General features: G+C 40.2%; 1 protein-coding gene across 13 annotated transcripts in view; it reads left to right on the forward strand.

The window, feature by feature from the left end:
• The window catches only part of MYBPC1 (myosin binding protein C1), a 101,677-nt gene that overhangs the window by 19,074 nt on the left and 59,231 nt on the right, over positions 1–23,372 (forward strand). For 7 of the 13 annotated variants that reach the window (XM_069973270.1, XM_069973358.1, XM_069973364.1 and 4 more), the window contains exons 3-6: positions 8,110–8,157; positions 15,190–15,234; positions 16,559–16,624; positions 17,095–17,136. In XM_069973270.1, the coding sequence (XP_069829371.1) occupies positions 8,110–8,157; positions 15,190–15,234; positions 16,559–16,624; positions 17,095–17,136 (201 nt within the window). The remainder of the gene's footprint in view (positions 1–8,109; positions 8,158–15,189; positions 15,235–16,558; positions 16,625–17,094; positions 17,137–23,372) is intronic. The other 6 variants (XM_069973301.1, XM_069973339.1, XM_069973320.1 and 3 more) reach the window with 4 other exon arrangements.

The following is a 23,372-nucleotide window of genomic DNA, read 5'->3' on the forward strand; positions in this document are numbered from 1 at the left end:
GATGATTACGTCTATAATATCATTTATAAAGTAAATCCATATCAAACAGTGTCTTTGTAAATCTGCTAGATTACTTAGCATGTACTGGTCCTTTTTTACAGGACGGAGCTGCATTTACAGTTCTATTTGTTGACAACCCCCCCTCCTCCCCCCAATTATTTAGCTTCTTAGAAAGTAAAATCCAACTGTTATTCTGTCAATGTGATGTGTGCAGGTATGTTCCCACTATGGAATATGCACAGAAATTTCAAGTGGAGGCCGCACGGCGGACTCCACTTAAAGTTCCTCCTATCCTCAAACGAAATCCGAGGTCCTCCCAAAGAATTGACATGTAAATTTTTTGGCCGGAGGGCAGATTGAGCTTGAAAATATCATTGAGTCAATTGGACAGGCGGAACTTTAAGCGGAGTCCGCCATATTTCGAAGAGGGAACATACCCATACCCATATTTCCAAGAGGGAATATAACATATATAGTAATCAAGAACCAGTTGCTGAGAGGCTAATTCAATAAACTAATGTGTCTGAGCATACTGTTAAAATGAAAAACAATGGTCAAAAACAAAAACAAAATAGAAATTCATATTTCTGAATTCACTAATAAATAGTAATGCAGCAGTAATAACTGGTGAGAGGTGGGGAGGTTGTCATCAGAGGAGGCTTGAGGGAAGATCCCACCTCTCCAACTCATTAGCAGCCGGGGTGGCCAAACAACACAAAAGACATTCTCTTGGTTACATAAAGTCATGACTGGGAGCAGAGATTTAGGGAGACTATCTGGCAGTTGTTTAGGTACTTCTTTAAATTCAAACCTAGTTAAGGTGAATCCTTCAACAGAAATTTGCCTTTCCAACCGCTGACACCGTTAGCTGTAAAGGCAAGGAGACGCATGATACCTTTTATTTATCCATTGCTGCAACCATAACATGGAAAAATGCTTTTATTCTCTGGTGTAAAGTGTGAAAAAGGTGTTTCTAAGCCATTTAAGTGAGCAGTTAGAATTCCTCCCCATACCACCTCCTATCTCAATCCCTGCTACTTAGTCAGCTGGAAGCTCAGCACTGCTTCCAAATCTTGCACCTGCACAAAATGTAAATGCACAGCCAAGATTTGGAGGCAGGGTTCAGCACTGGAAGCTGTCAAGCAAGCAGGGATAGGCATGTGAGGGAGAGCGAGGAGGTGTTAAAGTGGATGCAACACTATGGCAAAATTTTGTAGCTTCCTGCATCATTAACTTTATGCCATAAAAGCACCTGCAATTGCCCCCACTGTGTCCCACCGTGATCTTATAGGAAGCTCTGCCACTTTGCTGTGCAGCAAAAGGACACAGCAAAGGGTCACATGCTCCTCTATGGTTACAAATATTATAGAAGGCACTGACGTTCTAAGCACCCGGCACCAGGACCAGGAGTCTGGGAACATTTTTGACATTTTACATAGGAAAATAAAATTGTTTTTCTGTTATGGAAGCACAGACAGATATATGACAGGTACAATGTTTCTCCATGTCTTAACAGCTATCTAATAGGTATGAATTGCAGCTGACAAATTAACTTTAAATTAACTATATATCCACCAAAACACCCCACCAAACTGCTAGTACCATCCGTTTAATGAGATTAAATCCTTACTGTGTCTTTTAAAATGCGCCTGGTGCCTTGGTTAGAGCAAAAAATGATCTTTTAATATGCAGCTCTGGGTCATACTGGTGTGGGCTAGAGTGTCTGTGCCCCAGGTCTGTGACTCTAGGCCACACCAGTATGATGCAGCGCTGCCGATTAAAACATAATTTTTTGCTATAACCACTGGCACCGGGCACATTTTAAAAGACACGACCGCAAAGGATTTACTCTCATCAAATGGATGGTACTACCGGTTTGGTGGGGTGGATTGGTGGATACAGAGTCGCTTTAAGGCTATGCTCATACATGGTATTTTGGTCGATATGTCTGTTTGTATTTTAGTCAGTTTTTAGCCAAAATCAGGAGAGGAACTTACAGGAAAATTATAATGAAGAGATATGAAGAGTTTCTGTATTTAATTCTTTCTTGATTTTGATTGAAAAAATACTGACCAAAATACAGAACAAAATATTGTGTGAGAACATAGCCTAAGGCTATGTTCACACTACGTAAAAGTACAGCTGTACTTTTCGCAGGGTGGAACAATGCCTTATTTTCAATGGGATCTCGCCGGAGTGTATACACATTGTACATGCTCTGGCCAGGATCCACTGCGGGGCCGCGAATAACTGGCATGTCAGTTTTCTGCGGCCGCAATTCAATGAAACCCTGTCAGTTCACACAGTGAAGCGAGCGGCTCCGGCCGCTTGCTTCAATGTGTGCTATGGGAAGCTCTGATGCGGGGGCGTGGTGATGCGCCAGCATCAGAGCTCTGCGGCCGAAAAGATCATCCGGCGGGATGATCCGGGCAGAGACCGGCCGTTCCGTGACCCAGCCGGGGTCACGGTACGGTCGGTTGTTCACATTGTGTGAACATAGCCTTAAGGTGCATCAATTTTATCTCTGTGGCCTTACAAAAGGATAGAGAGTGTTATTTAATACAAATAGACATCAAGATCACAGCTTTTCCCATAGCAACCAATCACAGGATTCTTGTTAAAGCAAATGTGCCATAAGGTAAATTTGCTTTAAGTTATGCACATGAATAGAAGGGCACTGGCTAAAGCAATGGAGGCGGACTGGCTAAAGCACTTGAGAGCTAAAGCACTGGAGGCGGACCGGCCCGCCCCCAGTGGGAGGAAAACCCTGCGCCATTAGAATTCACCCGCGGTTAATTGAATTGCTGGCACACCCAATTGTGCCCACAATTCAATTGTAAAACAATAATGTTGGCTGCAGGAATGTGCCGAACGCCGCCTTGCATCTGGCAGTACAACACTGTCCGTTGCTATGCAACAGACAGTGTTATACATAGTGTGAACAATATGTGAGGATTGTTGAGGCATAGTAGTATGTAACACAGACTCTTAGTTATAGCAGTCACAAGGGTAGCACCTGCAATGGGGCCCATAAAACAGGGGGTCACAGAGGCCTCTCACCACATGATGACATGATCTGCTAAAACTTAAAGGTGTCACAAAAGTTAGAGGTCAAAGGAGTAAATTCATAAAACAAAAGGCTGCATTGATAGGTGCAGAGGTGCAGAAAAGTGTTAACTCTCTTCTCCCAACTACATGTGGCTGTCATCTGTGGTATCTAGCTATACAGTCTAAAAACAAGGGTTAAAAAAAATGATTTTAATTCTTTATTATACAAATTAGTTTTACTAATCATAGCTATGGCTGGGGCTAGATTAGCATAACAACTCATGGATTTCTGTCGCCAGATCCTGCTCTCCTACATAAGTCTGTATGGGCCTGAACTTATTAATAAGACAATACATGGGGGTCCAAGACAGCTATGCCCCTGATGTGACCTGTTAACAGAGACCAATACCACATCCTAATAATATGTCATGGCATGCTGTATGTGATGTTGCTTAAAGTTGACAATAGGCTGACAGCAGTGAGGTTTAGGCATACACATTCACAATGTCACCATGGATAAACTAACACAACTCCTGTCAGCAGCAGTACAGTCATTACATATGACATAGCAGGTAATGACAGCGTACTTTTTCTGTAAAGACAATAAACATCTACACTACCTTCTCTCTCATAATATTTGAAATAAGCAGAAACAAGAATATTAAATAATAATTCTGTGGTATGCCCCCGGGGTGTTGTGTCGGAAGTTCGGCTGGTCACTTACTAGATGGTGAGGTGTAATTCCACTCCGGTGGTGGTTGGCCGAGATACAGCCGGGCCTTAGGATGTTATGTTGTGATGCCAGTGCCGGTTAGGCACATAGGTATGGTGTCTTACCTGCTTCTAGTTTATAAGACCGGCTGTATCCTTTTCCACTGTGTACAGTTTCCTGCCGGGCTGCTACTGGGTGCCTTGGTTTAGTATAGTCACGGATGACCAAAGTGGTGTAATGACCCTCCCGGACTATCGGAATTGCCACCCACAGAAAGAGTAAGTGTCCCAAGGTTGTGGTGTACACTATGTCGGTGTGAGGAGAAGAATCACAAAGTCTCTTCAGCATGAATAAGCTTGTTTTTACTTGGAAAATACTTGTGTGCAGCAAGTTATGCAGCTTTGCTTTGAAAGTATACGTTTCCCTTAATAAAGCACTTGCAAATACACTTAACAATACTTATGGACGAATACTTAACAATACAGCAACCAGATCTGTGATAGAAATGCAGTGGAGAACAGTCGTGCTGACTGAGTAGCGTGTTGAGAGATACAAAGAAGCAGAGTAGCAGAGAGGAGGATATTGTGAGAGTCCCAACCCAAGTAGTACTGTGCTCTGCCGGGATGTTGGAGGATGAGGTGGAAGAATACTTAGAAGAAGAAGAGAATACCTGTGCTCGTGTATTGACCTTTGGGTCTTCACACCACCTTATGCCAACTAGATTTTGAGGACCCATCCTAGAGGGTGACACAGGCCCCAGACCTTGTTACCTGGGATGAGCTGAATTCTGAGGATTTCTTGCTGACAACCGTGCTGTGAGATAGAGTTCCTAGGCTTATCACAACTTTGCTCTATCTGGATCACTGTCCTTCTCTGTGACTCTCCTAGTCCATGGCGTGGGTTGAGGTTATCTCTGACCCTTGAAAAGGGGTTTAACACTGCATAGTGTTTTGTAGCATTACTGAGAAGAAACTGTGAGCTGTGTCTTGTCTTGATTCCTACCCATACGGGGTTCTGACAAAGACTGACTTACTCTTCCTGTCTCCCACGTGACTTCCTTCCTCAGCATAACTAATGTGCGCTGTGAGTGGGTGAAGAGTGCAAATAGAAAAAGTGAAGAGATGATAGGAGAAGAAAAGATTCCTATACGTTTACAGATCCATGTGACACACGAACAAACAATAACCTTTTACGCACTTCAGCTGTGCAGCATCTGAATACATACATCTATGATAGCTACATCTAGTGGCAAAATTTTATCATTACCTTCATCACCACTTAAGCACAATAAGTACAGGCTTTTACAAAGGGTGTATCAAACAGCAACACCCATGGTAGGACACCACAATTATACAGAAAGACACAAAGAACACCATGGAGACTATTGTTTGTAGCTTATATTGTGCTGCAAATGGCTTTTGGCATAGTATTCAGTGGAGACATTAATGAATTTTGAATAAAACGTGAGAGCATTAAAGAGGACCTATCATTTCTAAAAAAAAATAAGAAAAAGAAATGTGCCAGCTGGACGTTTTGATCATTAAGTGTCCAGGTGCTGAGGCCCGTAGAGATTGTTATAGGAGAAGTCCAGCAAAATTTTTTATTACTGCCCCCCAAAAGTTATATAAATCACCAATATACACTTATGATGGGAAATGCACATAAAGTCCTTTTTTCTGCACTTCCTACTGCATCAAGGCCTCACTTCCTGGATAAAATGGTGATGCACGACCCGACTCCCAGAGCTGTGCGGGCTGTGGCTGCTGGAGAGGATGATGGCAGGGGGACACTGAGGGACACAGGACACCAGAGGGACACTGACCATCCCTCTGCCATCATCCTCTCCAACAGCCACAGCCCGCACAGCTCTGGGAGTCGGGTCGCGACATCACCATTTTATGCAGTAGTAACTGCAGGGAAAAAAGCACTTTATAAGCATTTCCCATAAGTGTACATTGGTGATTTGTATAACTTTTGGGGGGGAATACAATACTTTATTAAAAAATTTCGCCGGACTTCTTTAAAATAAATGGGCAGCAGCACTCAGCTGAGCACTGTGCCAATTTGTTTCTAATTATCACTGGTGGGAGCTGTGGATTCACAGAAAGTCACTTTTAGGCTATGTTCACACATGATTTTCAACGGTCGTTATTTGATACTTGCAATAACAACCACTGTTTTGGTGGCCGTCAGTGTAATGACGGCTGTTGGTACATTATTAAAAGAGGTATTGCAAGAAAATCAACCTTTCTTCCGAGGATAGCGGAAAAGTAGGAGATTGTGGGGGTTCCGACCTCTGTACCCCCACTGATCTCCATATTGGACCCTGTATTCTGTATTATGAATAGAGTCGCGGGTATGGCACATGACCCTCGGCTCTATTCATTCCAATGGAGCTACGGAAAGAGCCGGGTATGCCGGAAGAGCACTGTACCGAGATCGGCGGTGGGTACAGAGATCGGATTCCCGTCAATCTCCTGTGGAAAGGGGAAAAGTTGATTATCTTGGAATACCCCTTTAAGTTTAGGTGGAATGATGGCCGCTTTCAACACCCTTTTGGATGTGGCTGTTTTTTAAAGGTCCATTGAATTTTGTTAAAAAGATGGTGAAAGGATGGCAAAAAAACCAACCCAAAACTGTGTGTAAATAACTTAAAATAATGGCCGCTGTTCGCTAAATAATGGTCGCCAATAAATGTCCTGAACAACAAATTGACGGCTGTTATTCTATGCATTGTGTAAACTAGCAAAACTGATGTGTGAACATGGCCTAAGACTAAGTTCAACACATTCAAATGATCCAGGGTTGTCACATAATCATCACGTTCTCCCAGGTTGCTAACATTTACTACCGAGTTTGCAGCCTAGTAAGTCTGAGCCTACCCTAACTCATCATTGTTATCACTTAGAGGTCAAACTCAAAACTACGGTATTACATGTACTAGTGATTTCACACAGCTGTTATCTGCACTACTTGTCATTCACGGTTGGTCAGTGAAACTTGAAATTGTGTATGACAACCACACAGACTGTCAGTAGGTTTATGTTGTCCTTTCTAAGGGTAGCAGAAACTAGTGACAGAAGCTCAGCAGAATGAGGTGTCACTTACATTGTTCTGTGCAGCTGATTCAGTGATATCCTCCTGAATAACAAGTGTTCTGAACACTGAACACTAGTCCTCTCCATCATGTACTTGTGCTCAGTGGTCCTCAGTATTCATGAGGACTAGATGCCCACTGGTTGCAGGAATGGCAGTTGCATATGAACTGCATACTGGGACTGGTAGTATGAGTCCTAACCAGAGGTTAATAAATTCATACCTTATTGGCATTTAAAATGTTTTAATGTTTGTTGTCTATACTGGCAATTTTTTAATTTAAAAAAATACATATTTTAGCACTTTTTGGAAGTGCAGCATTTTTTTCTGTGTGAGCTTGTTTCTGTATTATAGTATTTGCTTTTACCATGCAGACGAATTCTAGCACCCTTCCATTTCAATATACATGCTGTATCCATTTATACATTTGTTAATACATATAGGTATGAGACATATATTTTTATGACTAGGTTTCAGTAAACCAGTGTTGTGTCTCTATTACTAAAGAACATTCCTAGGGCTGCAAACGTATTCAATATGTGAAGTGTATTTTTATTTTTGTAGTGCACATAGCTATAGATTTTTAAGAGTTTTTCTGGCAAAAAACTATTAATGGTTTTCCCACAGGATAGGTTATCAATAGTTTATTGGTGGGATGCAGACACCCGGCACTCATCGATGAGTTGATCAGCACAGCCACAGTGCTGGAAATAAGTAATGTAGTAATGGAGACATAGTATCTCTTAACACTGAGTTTACAAAATAGAGAAAGGGCAGAAACATCATCATAAAAATAATATATGTCTCTTATTTATATGTGTTGGTCTTACTAATAATACTCATTAGGTAAGTGTAATACTAATACATTTATATGTAGCTATTTTGATGCAATACAGTAACAATCATTTCCAGTAGTAAGACAAAGCAAGTGTAAGATAACTGGAATGATATTTTGTAATACAGTATTCATAAAGCTGTAGAAATGGATAATAAGTACAGTACACCCCCACACTGTTGGCACTTCAGCTTATACTGTGGACCAGCAAGCACATTCTCTTTTGTCATATCTTATGAAAGAATATTGGCAAGCTGCTACATGGAGGTAAAATATGGCGTGGATGGAAATGCAATATTATTTCAGCAATTTCAAATATATCATATTTTGTAGATTAAGATTTTTAAATGGTCTCAGATTTTGGGGGGGGGAAGCTAAATTATATGTTATATAGACATTGACTTTTTTTGTCTTACAGAAGGGAGTCTTAAAGAGAGCAATGTAATTCCACCCCCTCCTGGACAAGGTCAGTACACTTAAAGCTATAAGGATAACTAACCTGATGTTCAGCTCTAATGAAATCAGTTACCTTCCAACTAGTTTTTTGGGGGCATTACTAAGCTCAAAGAACCTTTATTTAGTAACTGGACTGGCACCATGCAGACAAATAATGTGGGAGTGCAAAGTCCTAACAACTTAAAAATATGTACTACGCAAAACAAAACCCAAGTTGAACCGAATCCAACTGCACCTCACAAATAAATCATGGTCTTTGAAAATTTTATTGACATAAAAGCAAGGGACAAACAAATAAAAGCATTTAAAAACATATATGACAACTCAAAGACCGCGATGCAGTCCAGTGAGACCTGACCCACCAATACATAACACTAAGTGGCAACCACAATATATAAGACTTGCAGACAATATGGCAAAGTGCATGTAAAGATATAGCAAATGCTACCTAAAGCCAACATAACAATGTAATACAATGAATACTGAGTACTGAGGAAGTCTGGGAGACTGAACACGTAATTAAAAAAAGGGGTCTACTACTTCTTAGATTCCCCTTTGGCAAATACGGGAGCTAAGACGACCACCAGATGGCTGCCGATCCAAACGTGCATACTGTGTAGGCCACAATAGTATAGTATCAACAAAAGTGTTTATTGAAAACAAGTGTTTATTGCATTTAAGCCCCTTGATACTTAGGGTGAAACTTAAGAAAAGACCATATGTACCAAGCTGCCGAAATGCATTATGATTTTTTCATTAAACACGTTTGTGGATACTATACTGTTGTGGTTTACGCGCTATAAACATTTGAATCAACAGCCATTCAATGGTCACCTATGCTCACGTATGTGCCAAAGGGAATCCTTGTATTGGTCTAATCCAAGCCAATCTTCCTGTCCATTTGCTTACATCCCAGTGTCATACTGTGATAGTCCTAGGTGAGCAGCGATGACATCTTTTTACTTAGTGCTTTTTTGTAGTGTTGAGCCTGCTCATGCACAACCATATGAGGTGAGTGTGTGTGCACTATACTGTGTCTGTGCTGAGAAACAGGACTTGAGGATACTGCACTAGGTTGCAGCCCCCCCCCCCACCCCCGCCCACCTCTTTGTCTCCTGCTCACATACGGTAACAGTGAGGAAGAATAAGGAATAGGATTTTCTTATTACAATGGGAGTCAGTCTGGAATATGCCACCCATATACTATATGATTCCATATACTTCCAAAGAAAATAAAAAACTAAATAAATACCTAGCTCACTCTCTTTGTGGTCCAGCGTGACATCTTCTGGTCCCCCGCTGACCGTTTTGGCAACTACATCCAAGACTTGTCTCAGCAGTAATGGCCTGCTCAGTCAATCACTGACTGAAGTGGGACACCACCACAGCCAGTGACTGGATGAAAAGACAGTCACTTCCCAGACAAATCCATCTTGGTAGTAGCAGCCAGAGCATTTAGCGAGGGACCAGAAGATGACATAGGAAGACCCCCCAAGGGAGCAAGGTGAGTATGGATTTTGTTTTTATTTTCTATGCAGCCACAATAATTGTATTAATATGTGGATGTATGTTGAAATATATTATTACTATTGGTGGAATTTTATTGGCACAATGTTAGCACTGTTTGTAATGTCTGTTCAGCGCATGCACCAAGACTCTGCGAGTGCATATGTTGAACCTATCCGTGAGGTCTCAATAACTTCTGTGTTATACATCGGAAAGTATTTCGTTGTTTTGTTTTATTGATAAATTTGTAGTTTTTTGTTTCATAGACAAATTTGTACTTTTTGGTTTCATTGACAAATATGGGTCTTAGTGTACCTAGATGATAATATAGAGTTTACAACAAAGTAGCTAACACTTTCTAAGAAAAGGCGGTTTCTGTGTGATATTATAGCCTACTATAAATTCTCAGTATTTGGGACAGGCATGTGGATGACCTGAGTTCCTAGAAAACAATTGCATTAGCGCTTCTATGAATGACATTGTTGGATAATTGAGATGTTAACAAACCCAGTATAGTATCATTGATAATGATTTTTCTCTTTAACACCTGCCAGATTATCTGCAAGAGTAGGCATAATAAAAGTTTAGCATCACATGTCTGCTTGTTACTTGTGAAGCAAACCTATTAATCCCATCCTAGATATGGCATGAGACATGAAAGCATATTTGTTGGCATAATCCAAGTGCCAGTTGTCTTATCGGAGACAAGTAGCTTCTAATTAATCCATTTAGTTTACTGTTTGATGTATCAGATGAAATGATCCCGACACTGCACATGTATAAATGGCAGCTTCTTGTCTTGTACATACAGTACTGCTGTAATAAACAAAAGCATAATAAATTATATGTTCAATTGGGATCTGAGGCAAAGTCATCTCTCCTTCAAGGAGCAAATATTGCTTACTTAAATTTCCTGAAAGCTTTTAACAGGGTGGCACTTGAGAGACTGCCACTGGCAGTGGAATGTGAGACTGGTGATAAATGTACTCATTCTTAGCACAACAAATTGGCAGGGATGCCAGTGGCTGGCACTGTAAGGGTGGAATGTCATGTGTTGCAGCCAAAATATGCCAGTTTACTGCTTAATAACCTCAGCCATAAAACTGATAGGGCGGTGAGTGCAGAAAAATGGCTCAATGAAATAATATATTACTAACCTGTTATCAGAAGTCTGGGGCTTTCTCCATCCTTTGCAAATAACCAACAGCATTTCGTATATTCAGCATGAAACTGAAATATAGTGTGGAAATTCACAGGGCCAAATGCACAAGACACCAGCTAACAAAAGTCTGAATAATATTTCATATATTGATATAAGAAAACTGCTGAAAAGTTGAAGTTAAGTTAAAATATAGCCATAAAATTATGGCTGTAAAATCTTAAAGAATGTAAATCACCAGGCATTTCTCCAGCCATTTACAGCTCAAGAAACAGAGCAATATATTGTGTATGAACATAGCCTAAAAATGAGGCACACCTAAGTAAATATACTGTAGTATCATTATTATTATTATTATTATTATTATTATTATTATTAAATCTTATACTAACTGGTTACCTACTACACTACTATATACTACTATACTTACCTACCCCTAGTCCCTGCAGGTCCTATTGCATTTCCTTCATTGCTCCTGTCTTCTTCCTGCCTCTGAGAAGAGTGCTTGGAGCAGGACCTGCCTGCTCAGCTAATCACTGGCCAAGCTGGGACACTGGTACTGGGCTCCGAATAGGAGCGTTTTTTTTATATTTCTCTCTCTGCCATATGATTATGATGTTCATTAAACAAGTTCAAGGGAGGCCTGAATGCTTTTCTTGATAAATATAATATTATAAGTTATGGTCACCAGATTTCATGTGAAAGAACGCTGATCCGGGGATTTATTCTGATTGCTGTATTTGGTGTCAGGAAGGAATTTTTCTCCCTGCCATGGCGCAGTTGGCATCTGCCTTATGAGAGTTTTTGCCTTCCTCTAGATCCACACAGTAGGGCTATAGGTTAAACATTGTGGACTCTTGTCTTTTCTCAACCTTGTTAACTATTTAACTCTCTGAGAATTCCTGTTATGTAGTTCCTAATCAAGTCTATACAGTGCCATAAAACTAGAGGAATGATTTAAATGTCTTGTATATGTTTCCTGACACAAATTCCTCTTGAATGTATGCACTTGGCTGTCAGCATCTTGAAGACAATTTTGCTTACACTTGTTAATACATATCACCTTCAACCTTGGATGAAAGCTGATCTAGTGTTTGCATGCTTGAAGCTGTGGCAGGCTGGAGACTTGACAGATAGAAGGGTGAAGGAGCAAGAATACCCACAGACCCGGCAATTAGAATTATGATAGACAAAGTTTCACATATCTGACAAAATCGGCTACAGTGTAGGACTAAATATCCTTTGTTGACCCCGACTGTATGTGAGAATCCCCTATATGATAAAAGATTAATTTTTTCCCATTTGAGTTTTTCTTACGTGAAAGCCTTATATTCTGATTGAGCAAAATTACAGTGTTAGGATAGGCCTTTCAGCAAGGAGGGATAGGAGAAATATAAACAATGGGAACCTTAAAATGTAATTAAATTTACAGGCAAGATGTTATAGAGCAGAAGGAGCTGGGAAAATTGATATATAGTTTAGTGGAAAAAGTTCCAGGCTAACTTGTACTTTTTTCATAAAGCTCTGCTCATTCTGGACTATGTAGTCATGTGGGTGGTCCTACTCAGTGATCGACAGCTCTCTATATGCCTACTTATACACAGATAGCTGTCAATAGGAGCACCCACATGACTGCATAGCCCAGAATGAGTGGATATTTATATGTATAAATGACAGGTTATCCTGGAACTATTCCCACAAAACTGATCGTCAGTATGCTCCTCTTGCTCTATAACATGAAATAATAAATCCTATATGACCAAATTCTATGTACATGGTGCAGCTCTAACCAACCACATAAATCCTACAAATATTGTGCACACCAATAAATATACTGTAAGTCCAAAGGTAATAAATATTATTCCTTTATTCAAAAAACATAATAGGACACACAATGTTAAAAATGGTAAGACATGCAGAAAATGGCACCGGTAAACCACAGATCACACCTGGACAAGATAATATCAGAAAAATCTGGGTAAACAGTTACACTGGATGTATATAAAGTGCATGTGCAGAAGATATATACTAAATACAATCGCTAAAGTGTAGTCAGAGTATGTAAACATATAGAATGCCCAGCTTCCAAAAGTGTAAATGGCAAAGTGCTCCGTATACCTGTTGTCCGGTGGTCTATAGTGGCTCCCTCTCCCCAACGCACGTTTCGCGTGGCAGCTTGATCACGGGGCTAATGAAGACTGGCTGCCCACTGGTATTTATATGTATAAGGATCCTCCCCCCATCTCCGGACGCTTCCGCCAAGCGGCTGACGTCACCGCGCCGATGACGCAACGCCGCTCCGTCCGACTGTCCCCTCGCATGTGACGTGATGTTATAGAGCAGAAGGAGCTGGGAAAATTGATATATAGTTTAGTGGAAAAAGTTCCAGGCTAACTTGTACTTTTTTCATAAAGCTCTGCTCATTCTGGACTATGTAGTCATGTGGGTGGTCCTACTCAGTGATCGACAGCTCTCTATATGCCTACTTATACACAGATAGCTGTCAATCACTGAGTAGGAGCACCCACATGACTGCATAGCCCAGAATGAGTGGATATTTATATGTATAAATGACAGGTTATCCTGGAAGTATTCCCACAAAACTGATCGTCAGTATGCTCCTCTTGCTCTATAACATGATGCCTACAGATTAGACTGCATTTTCAATGTGACAGGTTCCCTTTAAAGGGTTGTCCTGGACTACAATATTGATGATCTTTCCTTAGGATAATCCATAAATAGCATACGGGTGGTTTGTTATGTTTTGTTGGCTGTGCCTGGTAATGCAGCTGAGTTTCATTCATGTGAATGGGACAGAACTATTATACCAGACAAAGCCAAAAACATATAAACAAATAAGGGGATGTGACACTTGGTAGACACCATAGCTCCTTCATTCACTTTATTAGCCATATGAATAGGCCATTAGTTTAGTCCTGGCTAATTAAATTATTTGCAACAGACAGCACTCCCATTAATTGCATAAAGGGGTTACTCTGGGCACCTATTTATTTCTTTATTTTTATATTTTGCTATGGGAAATATATTTAAAAAAAGAAAAAGAAAACATATTTACCTATTTCATCTCCTAACAGCTCCTGCGGTGATGTCAGTAAATGATTGCTTAAGCAGGCAGTTTCTGCTGAGACTAGTCTGTCTAAGAAATGTGAAGTAGCTTTACAGGAAGGGGGCTGGATGACACAAGGAGCTCCAGGGAGGTCAAGATAGTGTGACTATAATTATGACTTTTTTTATTTTTATATAACCCTTAGCAAAATATAAAAATATGTAGGTGTGCAAATAACCCCTTTAAGGGCTGAACTAGTAAATATTTATGGTGAAGCAGGAGAAAAGACGGAAGCTGATTTCTTATACAACTCTCTATAGCAACTCTCTAACTACAAACCGCTTGTACCGCCTGATTGCTGCTTTTAATTCAAGATCTGACTGGAGTTCGTTCGGCAGGTGATGCAGTTATTGTCCTAAAAAATTACTTTTGAAACTTGCAGCACTGTGTCAAATTGGCGTGGCCTAGAATGTCTATGCCTTAGGCCTGCGACATCCCTCCGTCCCTCCTCCCTGCTCTCCTCATCATTAGGTACTCCCCTAGAAGGATTTCTTCTATTCATCACTTGTCTGAACACTGCACATGTGCTGGATCATTAAGGCACCTGTGCAGAGTTTAGTGATGAATAGGAGAAATCCTTCTAGGGACGTTCCTAATGATGAGGAGGGCAGGTAGGAAGAAAAGAGAGACGTTGCAAGCCTAGGGCACAGACACTGTAGGCCACACCAATTTGACACAGGGCTGCAGGTAAAAAAAAATTTTAGGGCAATAACTGCATCACTTGTTGAACAGACCCCAGGACGGATCTTGGATTAATACGGACAAAAAGAGAAAGGAGCCGCTGCACCTCACACCTATGGCTGACACTAATGCCTCTCGGCATCTTGGATTAAAAGCAGCTATCCGATGGTACAAGTGGTTTTGGGGGTGCCGATTGTGGGTACAGAGTCGCTTTAATGATTAGTATTTATAGAGTAGAAGTACCAGCAGTGCTGCTGAATCATGGCTTTATTCCAGGTCTACCTTTCCACCCTCTATATAAAAGATGGCTCTAGTTTTGTGTGGAATATGAACATTAATTTGTGAGAGTGGCAGTGCACATTTTGTGAGTGAAGACAATATGTAATCTAACATTTAGGTGTAAGAGTATGCCACAGATTCCCTATTGTGGCCTTGGTAACCATTTTTGTCATACTGTAGAATGTCTTTAGTTTCATAAAATTAACAGTCAACATAAATAGAAATCTGCATGTTTTTAGCAAGTTTAGATTTATTTTTTCTAAATCTGAAAAAAAATAATTTAATCTCAGCAGAGGAAATCAAACCTAATGATCAAGTCCTTGAGCAACCAAAAGGTGAGTGGTGCCTGGTTATCTGTTTTGCATTACGTAGACCAGTGCTTCTCAAACTCCCCAGCTGGGCCTCACCAACAACTAGGGGGCGCCTCACTGGTGAGGCCCGCCTCACAGTTTGAGAAGCACTGACGTAGACCATGTAGAGGGCAGTAGTGGGTTAGTTTAAATTTTGCACAACTCTGCAACTCTTTGTGCATGATGGCAGACATATAGAGTATATTGTGTATATTTCAATTATTATGTTTGTTTTTGCCTGCTTTTTTACATAACCAAACTGAGTCCTTTAAGAAGTGTTCAAATCTTATACATTTATACCATCCATCCATCAAATCTTATACATTTATACCATATCCATGCATGATAGATGCAATAAAAGGTGACAGGATCCTGTATTACTCCCATTCAACTGACACATTGGGGGAGATTTATCAAACATGGTGTAAAGTGAAACTAGCTCAGTTGCCCCTAGCAACCAATCAGATTCCACCTTTCATTCCTCACAGACTCTTTGGGAAATGAAAGGTGGAATCTGATTGGTTGCTAGGGGCAACTGAGCCAATTCTACTTTACACCAGTTTTAAAAATCTACGCCACAATGCATATAGACTTTAGAGGAGATGTTGTTTTTGAGCCACCCTCTCCATGTTTAGAAACCCTCTCTATTAAGTTCTATAATAGAAACATAGAAACATTAATACTAATGAAAAAGCCTCCAGTGGTCATGGATGCATGCAAGATGGGACCACTTTTAGACTTATGTTCCCACTACTTATAAACAATGGCTGTTATTTGGAACTCAGAACAATGGCAATTAAAAATGTCATTGAAGTCTACAGAAAACGTCTGGAAATAAATGACATCAATATATTATGTGTAACAATGGCCGTTGTTTGCCTTAACTTCAATGCAAATTATTGCATCATGAAAAGAATAGCTGTTCTTTTCATAAAAAGTATGTGTGTGAACATAAACCTATAGCCAAGGACTATCCAGCATTAGAAAACATGGCAACTTTCATGGATTCATCTGGGTCGCTGTTAGTGCGCTCCGTGGGGATGATTGACAGGCGAAGAGGCCTGTAACGGAGGAGGGTGAATTCACACTTAGCACATTCATTGCAAAAATTTCATGCATTGCATGCATCTGAGTGGGGTTATTTATGCAAGCCCAATTTAATAAATGGGAACGTCATAGACATTTCTGCAACAAAGTTGCAACTTGAAAATGTTTATCCCTGTATATTAAGGATGACCTATTTGTAGAAAGCAAAAGAGTACAGTGATTTAATTGATCTATATGACAACCTTAATATTTTGTAACATAGAAAATAATTGTACCTCCTGTACAGAGGAAAGCAAACCTAATGATGTAGAGCCTGAAAAGGCAACTGGTAAGTGGACAATGGCTGCATAATGCCTGTGTATGGGGTTGGTGTTGCCTGTGATTGCCTCTCAGAATATGCTAGTAGCTAATAATAGTCCTTGCATTGTCTAGTGTTTCTGTACTTTAGGTATGCATGCCTTTTAGTAGTAAAATTCTAGTTGTCTTGCAGTACTTTGAATACAGTGCCTGTTAAGTATTCTTACTGTATAGGGATGTTCCAACATTGCTCGAGGCGGTTGTGCCTTCTGAATATCTGTTGTCCATATGACAAAGTGCAATGTAGAACACTTAGAGTGGCTTTCCTTAGCAATAGTGGCTGTGTATGAGTGATGCTAGATTCGAATCCCCAATACAATCCTAACATGGCCATGTATACAATAGATCACCTGTTCATAAAAAGCAGCAACCAATGAAATTTATATGATAAGGAAGCTGAAAGATTTTGTAACATAGAAAATAACTGTACTTCCTGTGCAGAGCAAAGTAAACCTGGTGATGTTGAGCCTGAAAAGGCAAAAGGTGAGTACAATGCAGCTATGAGATGTCTGTGTAGCGGACTAGAACTGCCTGACGTTACCTTACTGAATGTAATGTGGTTTGCCTGAAGTTTCTGGATTTTGTGTATGCATGCCTTTTAATAGTAGAAATTCTAGTTCAGTTTTTAATTGATACTTTGCTTATCCACAGTGTCTATTAAAGCACCCATTACTCTCTAATTGCTTTGTTGTGTAGCAACGTTAAATCGTGATACATTTATTTATGCATTTTTTACACTGATCACCATAAGGCCATGACCACACAATCTCCTTTTTTGTCCGTTTGATGGCTGTTTTTTGTCCGGCTTTCATTCTGCGATCAAGTAACTCTGTATTGAGTACAAAATGATTATGTGCGTGTGTTTGTACCGTCAGTTTATATATTCGGTGCAGCGTTGGTTTATACTTTTGAAGAATTGTTTTTATATTTTTGAAGTACTCTTGAAGGAATAGATATCAGTATTCTTGTACGCTGCAAATAAATATACGTAAACTAATCCCATTACCAGAAGCATTTACAGTATTCCACTTTGAACCAGTTTTGATACAACTAGCCCAAGGTTTTCTGAACTGAAAAGAACATTCTGATCACTTTAGCTTAAAAAAGGTGCATAGATTCTGGCCAAGATTAACTACAGCTGTGTTATTCCTAAGTGCCTTTTACATGGGCTGATTATCGGGCAGAAGCATTGCTAGAAATACTCCTATGGCCGATAATCGGCCCATGTAGAAGTGACATCGACCAGCTGAGCACTGGGAAAACACCAGATCCTCAGCTGATCGTCTGTTTAGAGCACGCTCTTCGTTGTCCGACACACATCTTAATGGCGTAAATGACCAGGCCAATTTTCATTTTTGCATTTTTAGTTTTTCCTCCTCCTAAGAGCTATAGTGCTTTCATTTTTCTATCTAAGGCACCATGTAAGGGCTTGTTTTTTTCAGAAACAAATGTACTTTAGCATAGTGCCTTTCAATCTACCTTAACATGTATGACGGAACTCCAAAAATTTGCAAGTTTACACAGATTTTCACAGTTGTTTTTTTAGTTTTTGACACTTTATAAGTCCCCCTGGAGGACTTTAACATACAATCTGATGATACACTGGTCAATGCTGTGCCATAGCATAGCATTGATCAGTGTTATTGGCATTCTGCACATAGTAGTAGTAGACTCCTGTAGTCTGCCTGTAGTAGACTCTATGGGAGCCTTTTTTTACAGCGGGCTTACAAATGTCCCCGCAGCTCCGGAGCTCAGGGGAGTTATGTAGAGGCGCATTACACATATACATATATCTACACATATCCCAATCGCGCAGAGCCCGTCCATGCAAAAATTTTAGCTCAAAGCTGGCGTAGGTTTCAGTATAATTTTTCATCCGGAAAAATGATAAATGCGGTGCACGCAGAGGCCGTGCCCCCTCTGAATGCTGCCGCAACACCCCCCCCCCCCCCCCCCGTAATGCCACCTTTCCGTCCCACTGGCGAAGGTGGCGCAGATGGGAACAAAAATATTCGCAAAAATACCATTTGCGAATATTTTTATGCCGATCTTCTCCATCTGCGTCTAAAAAAGGCATTACGCCTTTTCATACATGTCCCCCTATGAGCAGAATGCTGGCTGGACTGTACGGAGGTAAGGAGAACTCTTTCAGCGGTCCGGGGAAGCAATCAGACCCCATTGGTAAGTGACAGGAGCTGCTCCTGTCACTTACGCTTAAAGGGGTTGACATGTCAATTCTTTGAGCGGAGAGGCACAGAGAGCGGAGGCGCCCATGCTCTCCCTTTGTATCTGATAGAAGGTAGGAGTCGGCTCCGAGTCCGCCCGAAATCTCGGCACTGATTCCGTGTGAACGGGGCCTTATACCTGTATTCTCTTGCCCCACTACAGTCATATATATCCTCCAAGTCATTTAATTTTTATTATGACTTCATTTATGTAGGTGGTTCTGCAGCATCAAGACTTTGCCATAAGGGGTCTGATTTGACATTTTCTAGTAGATGGGTAACTTGATAGATGAGTTTAGTTGGCACCTTCTTATGGGGCATAAATCACTGACCTTTGGTTCAGCCTTTCACTGACATTCCAAAATATCACTTACAGTCGCTACTTTAGACTTGTATGTTTGTTGGTGACACACTTGTCAGAAAATGTGTCCCTTGGTGCAGCCTCTCAGTTCAAGGTTAATCTGTTTGTATTGCATTGTACCAATAATAGTCCTATAAAAATCTTGGGCACTTGCGGCATGGAAGTAAAAACACTGGTAAGTTTTATATACTCCCAAGTAACGTTTGGCTGTCTCTTCAGTCATGATGTTGGATTCATTCCAGGGAATGAAGGGAAAAGAACATGTGAAGATGCATATAAGAAATGAGTTCATCTTCTTGTCATTCAGCTTCCTGCAGGATATGACATGCCTAATCGTTCTTCTATATCATCCTATTAGTGCTATGTAATTTAGTTCTCCTATCTCATCAAGTTTCTTGATTTGAATTGCTAATTTTAGAAAGAATATCCATGGGCATCATCAGTTAATACATAGGAATATGCATGCATTAAAAGAGAAAGACCAGGAGGATCAGACTTGTGCTAGCATGTTTTACCACCTTAGATTTGATCAGTCATCACAGCGGCATACTGTGTAGGAAAGCTCTCTGGACAGTAGGAAGTTTTGTACAGAACTTTATCATGGTATAATAATGTCATTTTAAAAGAAGTACTAGAAATGTTATATAAGTTCCCATCAGAGATATCAGTTATTGTTCTGAATGATATCACCAATCTCCTGCTCTGCACTGGGGGTTCATATTTGCTGGGGCACAGGACAGAAGGTGTTGTCATGAGGGTCTTATCTGCGGAGTGTCAGGCACATAGGCCTACAATTTCAATTATAAAGTCTCTGCACAATAAAAAAAAAAAAGAAAATTATAATACAGTGGTGAAAAAAGCTTGCTGCAACTTTTATGTTAAGTATGGTGGCTTGTGGGTAGTTTCCCTCTGACCTGACATGTACCATATTGCACAGTAAGTATTCGCTGTGACTTCATACTTCCCAAAGCTAAACATGAGTGCATCATATTGTCATACTGTATGTGATGTTTAGCTGTAGATGGACCAAAGGTGTGTTTTTTCGTTGTACGGCTATGTTCACACAACGGCAAAAAAAGAGAAAAGGTGCCGCAATGTACTTGGTTTTAATGCAATGCATTGAAGTCAATGGAGTGACGAATGTCCAATGCACACAGGGGGAGAGTTATCAAACTGGTGTAAAGTGAAACTGGCTCAGTTGCCCCTAGCAACCAATCAGATTCCACCTTTCATTCCTCACAGATTCTTTGGAAAATGAAAGTTGGAATCTGGTAGAATTCCGCCAGTTCACACTGAGCAAAAACGGCGGAATTCCGCGGTGGAGTGTATAAAATGACGGACGTTGTCTGCACAGACTTCAAAATAATGATCATGTAAATTTTTGGACGTCTTTTGCAAACAGCGGACGTTATTTTTTTAGTTGTTCACGCACAGTTTTTCTTTTTTCAACGTCCTTTCACCATTTTTACTAATAAATGCAATGGACTTTTCAATTAAAGACACACCCAAAGGCCAATCAGTCCACCTAAACTAAAATAATGTACCAACAGCTGTCATTGCACTGACAGGCAGCGAGACAGCTAGATGACAGATGTCATTTTAAACTCAAAATGATGGATGTCATTTTTTCTTTTTAAAAACATAGAGGAAAAGACATTGTGTGAACATAAAAAAAATAGGGAGTAGGTTCACCTCTCAACCAAACGTATGCTTAATCAATAGTACTGGTTTGTACCTTATGTCCATGTGTCTAATGGGATCCGGAGCGGTGCAGACATCATCCAGGAGCTTGCTGGACGGGTAATATATAAATCAAAAAGGTAACTGTAGCACTCAAGCTCGTAAAATCGGGGTCCTTTATTAGTCACGAACACATATAAATCCAGCGATACACAAGGAGTGTGCAGCTGCACACTCCTTGTGTATCGCTGGATTTATATGTGTTCGTGACTAATAAAGGACCCCGATTTTACGAGCTTGAGTGCTACAGTTACCTTTTTGATTTATATATTGTGTGAACATAGCCTAGATCAGTGTTGAAAGGGAATGTTGTGTTCTGTCTAATTCTGGAGTTTCAAGAATGATGATGGTCTCAGAAGTCAGATCCTTATTATTATAAAGTGATGGCCCTTTAAGAAAGTAGTGGGGACATCTCTATAAAAAAAACAACAACATGCAATTGGAGGGACATGATTTCACTTGTGCCATTTCAAAAGTGCTTCCTAGTGTTAGTAAGTGGAACAGTAGGAACAACTCATGGACATGAACAGATGACTTCATGAGCACAACTTTAGTTCAAATGAAAGTCAAAGTAATGTGCAATATTATATTATTTTACACCCTTAAATTTTGCTGACTTAACAGCATTGGGTACATATGTTTTTGCTTTATTTTGCATCATGTAAGAAGTTATCCTATTTAAGAAGACATATAGATATTTATTCTGCATTTAGAATGTGTCTTTTACTTTGGATACATTACAGTATATTGCAATAACACTATTATTTCTCTGTGGGTATATTGTATTACAGTTATATTCCAGACTGCACTTCACCACATATCCAGAAGTGGCACATATCTCACAAAGGCAGAGATGTTCTGTGATAATCTGGAACTAAACCTCACTGATCTTTATTGACAGACCAAATACTTGAAAGCCCTAACAGTCAGGATATCTTTTACGGCTAGAGGTTTCCAGTCCCATCTGTTACAAATCTACACTGCAGGAAACCAAATATTCTAAGACGCTCATTGAGGTTGAAATCCCTGTCTTATAATTCATCTTAAGAAAAAGAATATTATATATTACTGTATGTCAGATTGAACTACAGACACATCAAATAAAAAAAAAATTATATTAAAAAGCACATGAAGCCTATAGTAATTAAAAATGGAAAATATTTATATGTTTATATGTAAAATAAAGGGAACTTGGTTATTTGATTTTATCTAATACATTGAAAACTGAATGTTTTAAAGAAATTGTACAAGATTAAAAGTACATGACACCTTTCTTCCAGAAGCAGAGGACTGTTAAGCCTGATTCAATTAAATAGGGATGAGCAGCAGTATCAGAAGCAGCCATGTAACCTTCTATGCAACATTTGTGACACCACATTTCAATTATTCCTGTGTTATTTTCATAATTTCTTAGATTTTCCCCCCTTATTTAATTTTTTTAACCTTCTTTTCAGACAGCACATTTGTATCCAAATAATCTGTACCATTTTACTAATTACTGCCACACATTTGGACACTAGTGCTATAGAAAGACATACAGTAGTAGAGTCTAAATGGGTGGAATAAATTGACTTTTTTATTTTATTTCGAAAAAGGTGACCTAATTTCTAGTGCTGAGTAAACTTGTCCAGCGGAAACTGAATGCGCAGCCTTTGACTCCTGGCGGCTGGAGAAGTGGGATGCTATGGGATACATAGGCTGTACCTTTGCTTTCCTGGCAGCACTATTCTCCAGCCAACAGGAGACAAGTACCAAACGTTCAGGTTTGGCAAGTTCGCTGAACACTACTAATTACTATGTATAAATATAAAATATTTATGCCCAGGAATGTATATATGGCAAGGAGACTTACTGTATGTAAAAAAAATGCTTTCTATACCAACATAGAAGTAAATTCTTTCCTGTCAGAGCAGTGATACTATGGAACTCTCTTCCAGAGGAAGTTGACATGTCTGGAGTGTAATTCCATTATATGTTAGGGTGGTATTACACGGGCCGAGCAGGGCCAGATAATACCTGTAAACGAGCGCCGATCTGCTAGATCGTTGCTCGTTTACTGGGCCTATTACACAGCCCGATAATCGTTTAACAAGAGCTGCAAGGACATTGTTACCGATGTCCTTGCAGCCCTTGCTAAACTGGTATACATTGCCCATCCACGTTCCAGGGCTGCTCCTGCCATCCACTTCTCCACGGGTCCCGTGTGCGCTCTAGCTTCACAGCGGCCTGTCAGCTGATTGGACGCTCACCCAATCACAGGCCGGGACCACCGCGGCCTGTGATTGGCTGAGCGGCCTATCAGCTGACAGGCCGCTGTGATGCTAGAGCGCGCGCGGGACCCCGGGAGAAGCAGACAGCAGGAGCAGCCCTGGAACGTGGATGGGTAATGTATA

This window comes from Dendropsophus ebraccatus, chromosome 1 (genome assembly GCF_027789765.1).
Source record: "Dendropsophus ebraccatus isolate aDenEbr1 chromosome 1, aDenEbr1.pat, whole genome shotgun sequence".
NCBI lineage: Eukaryota > Metazoa > Chordata > Amphibia > Anura > Hylidae > Dendropsophus > Dendropsophus ebraccatus.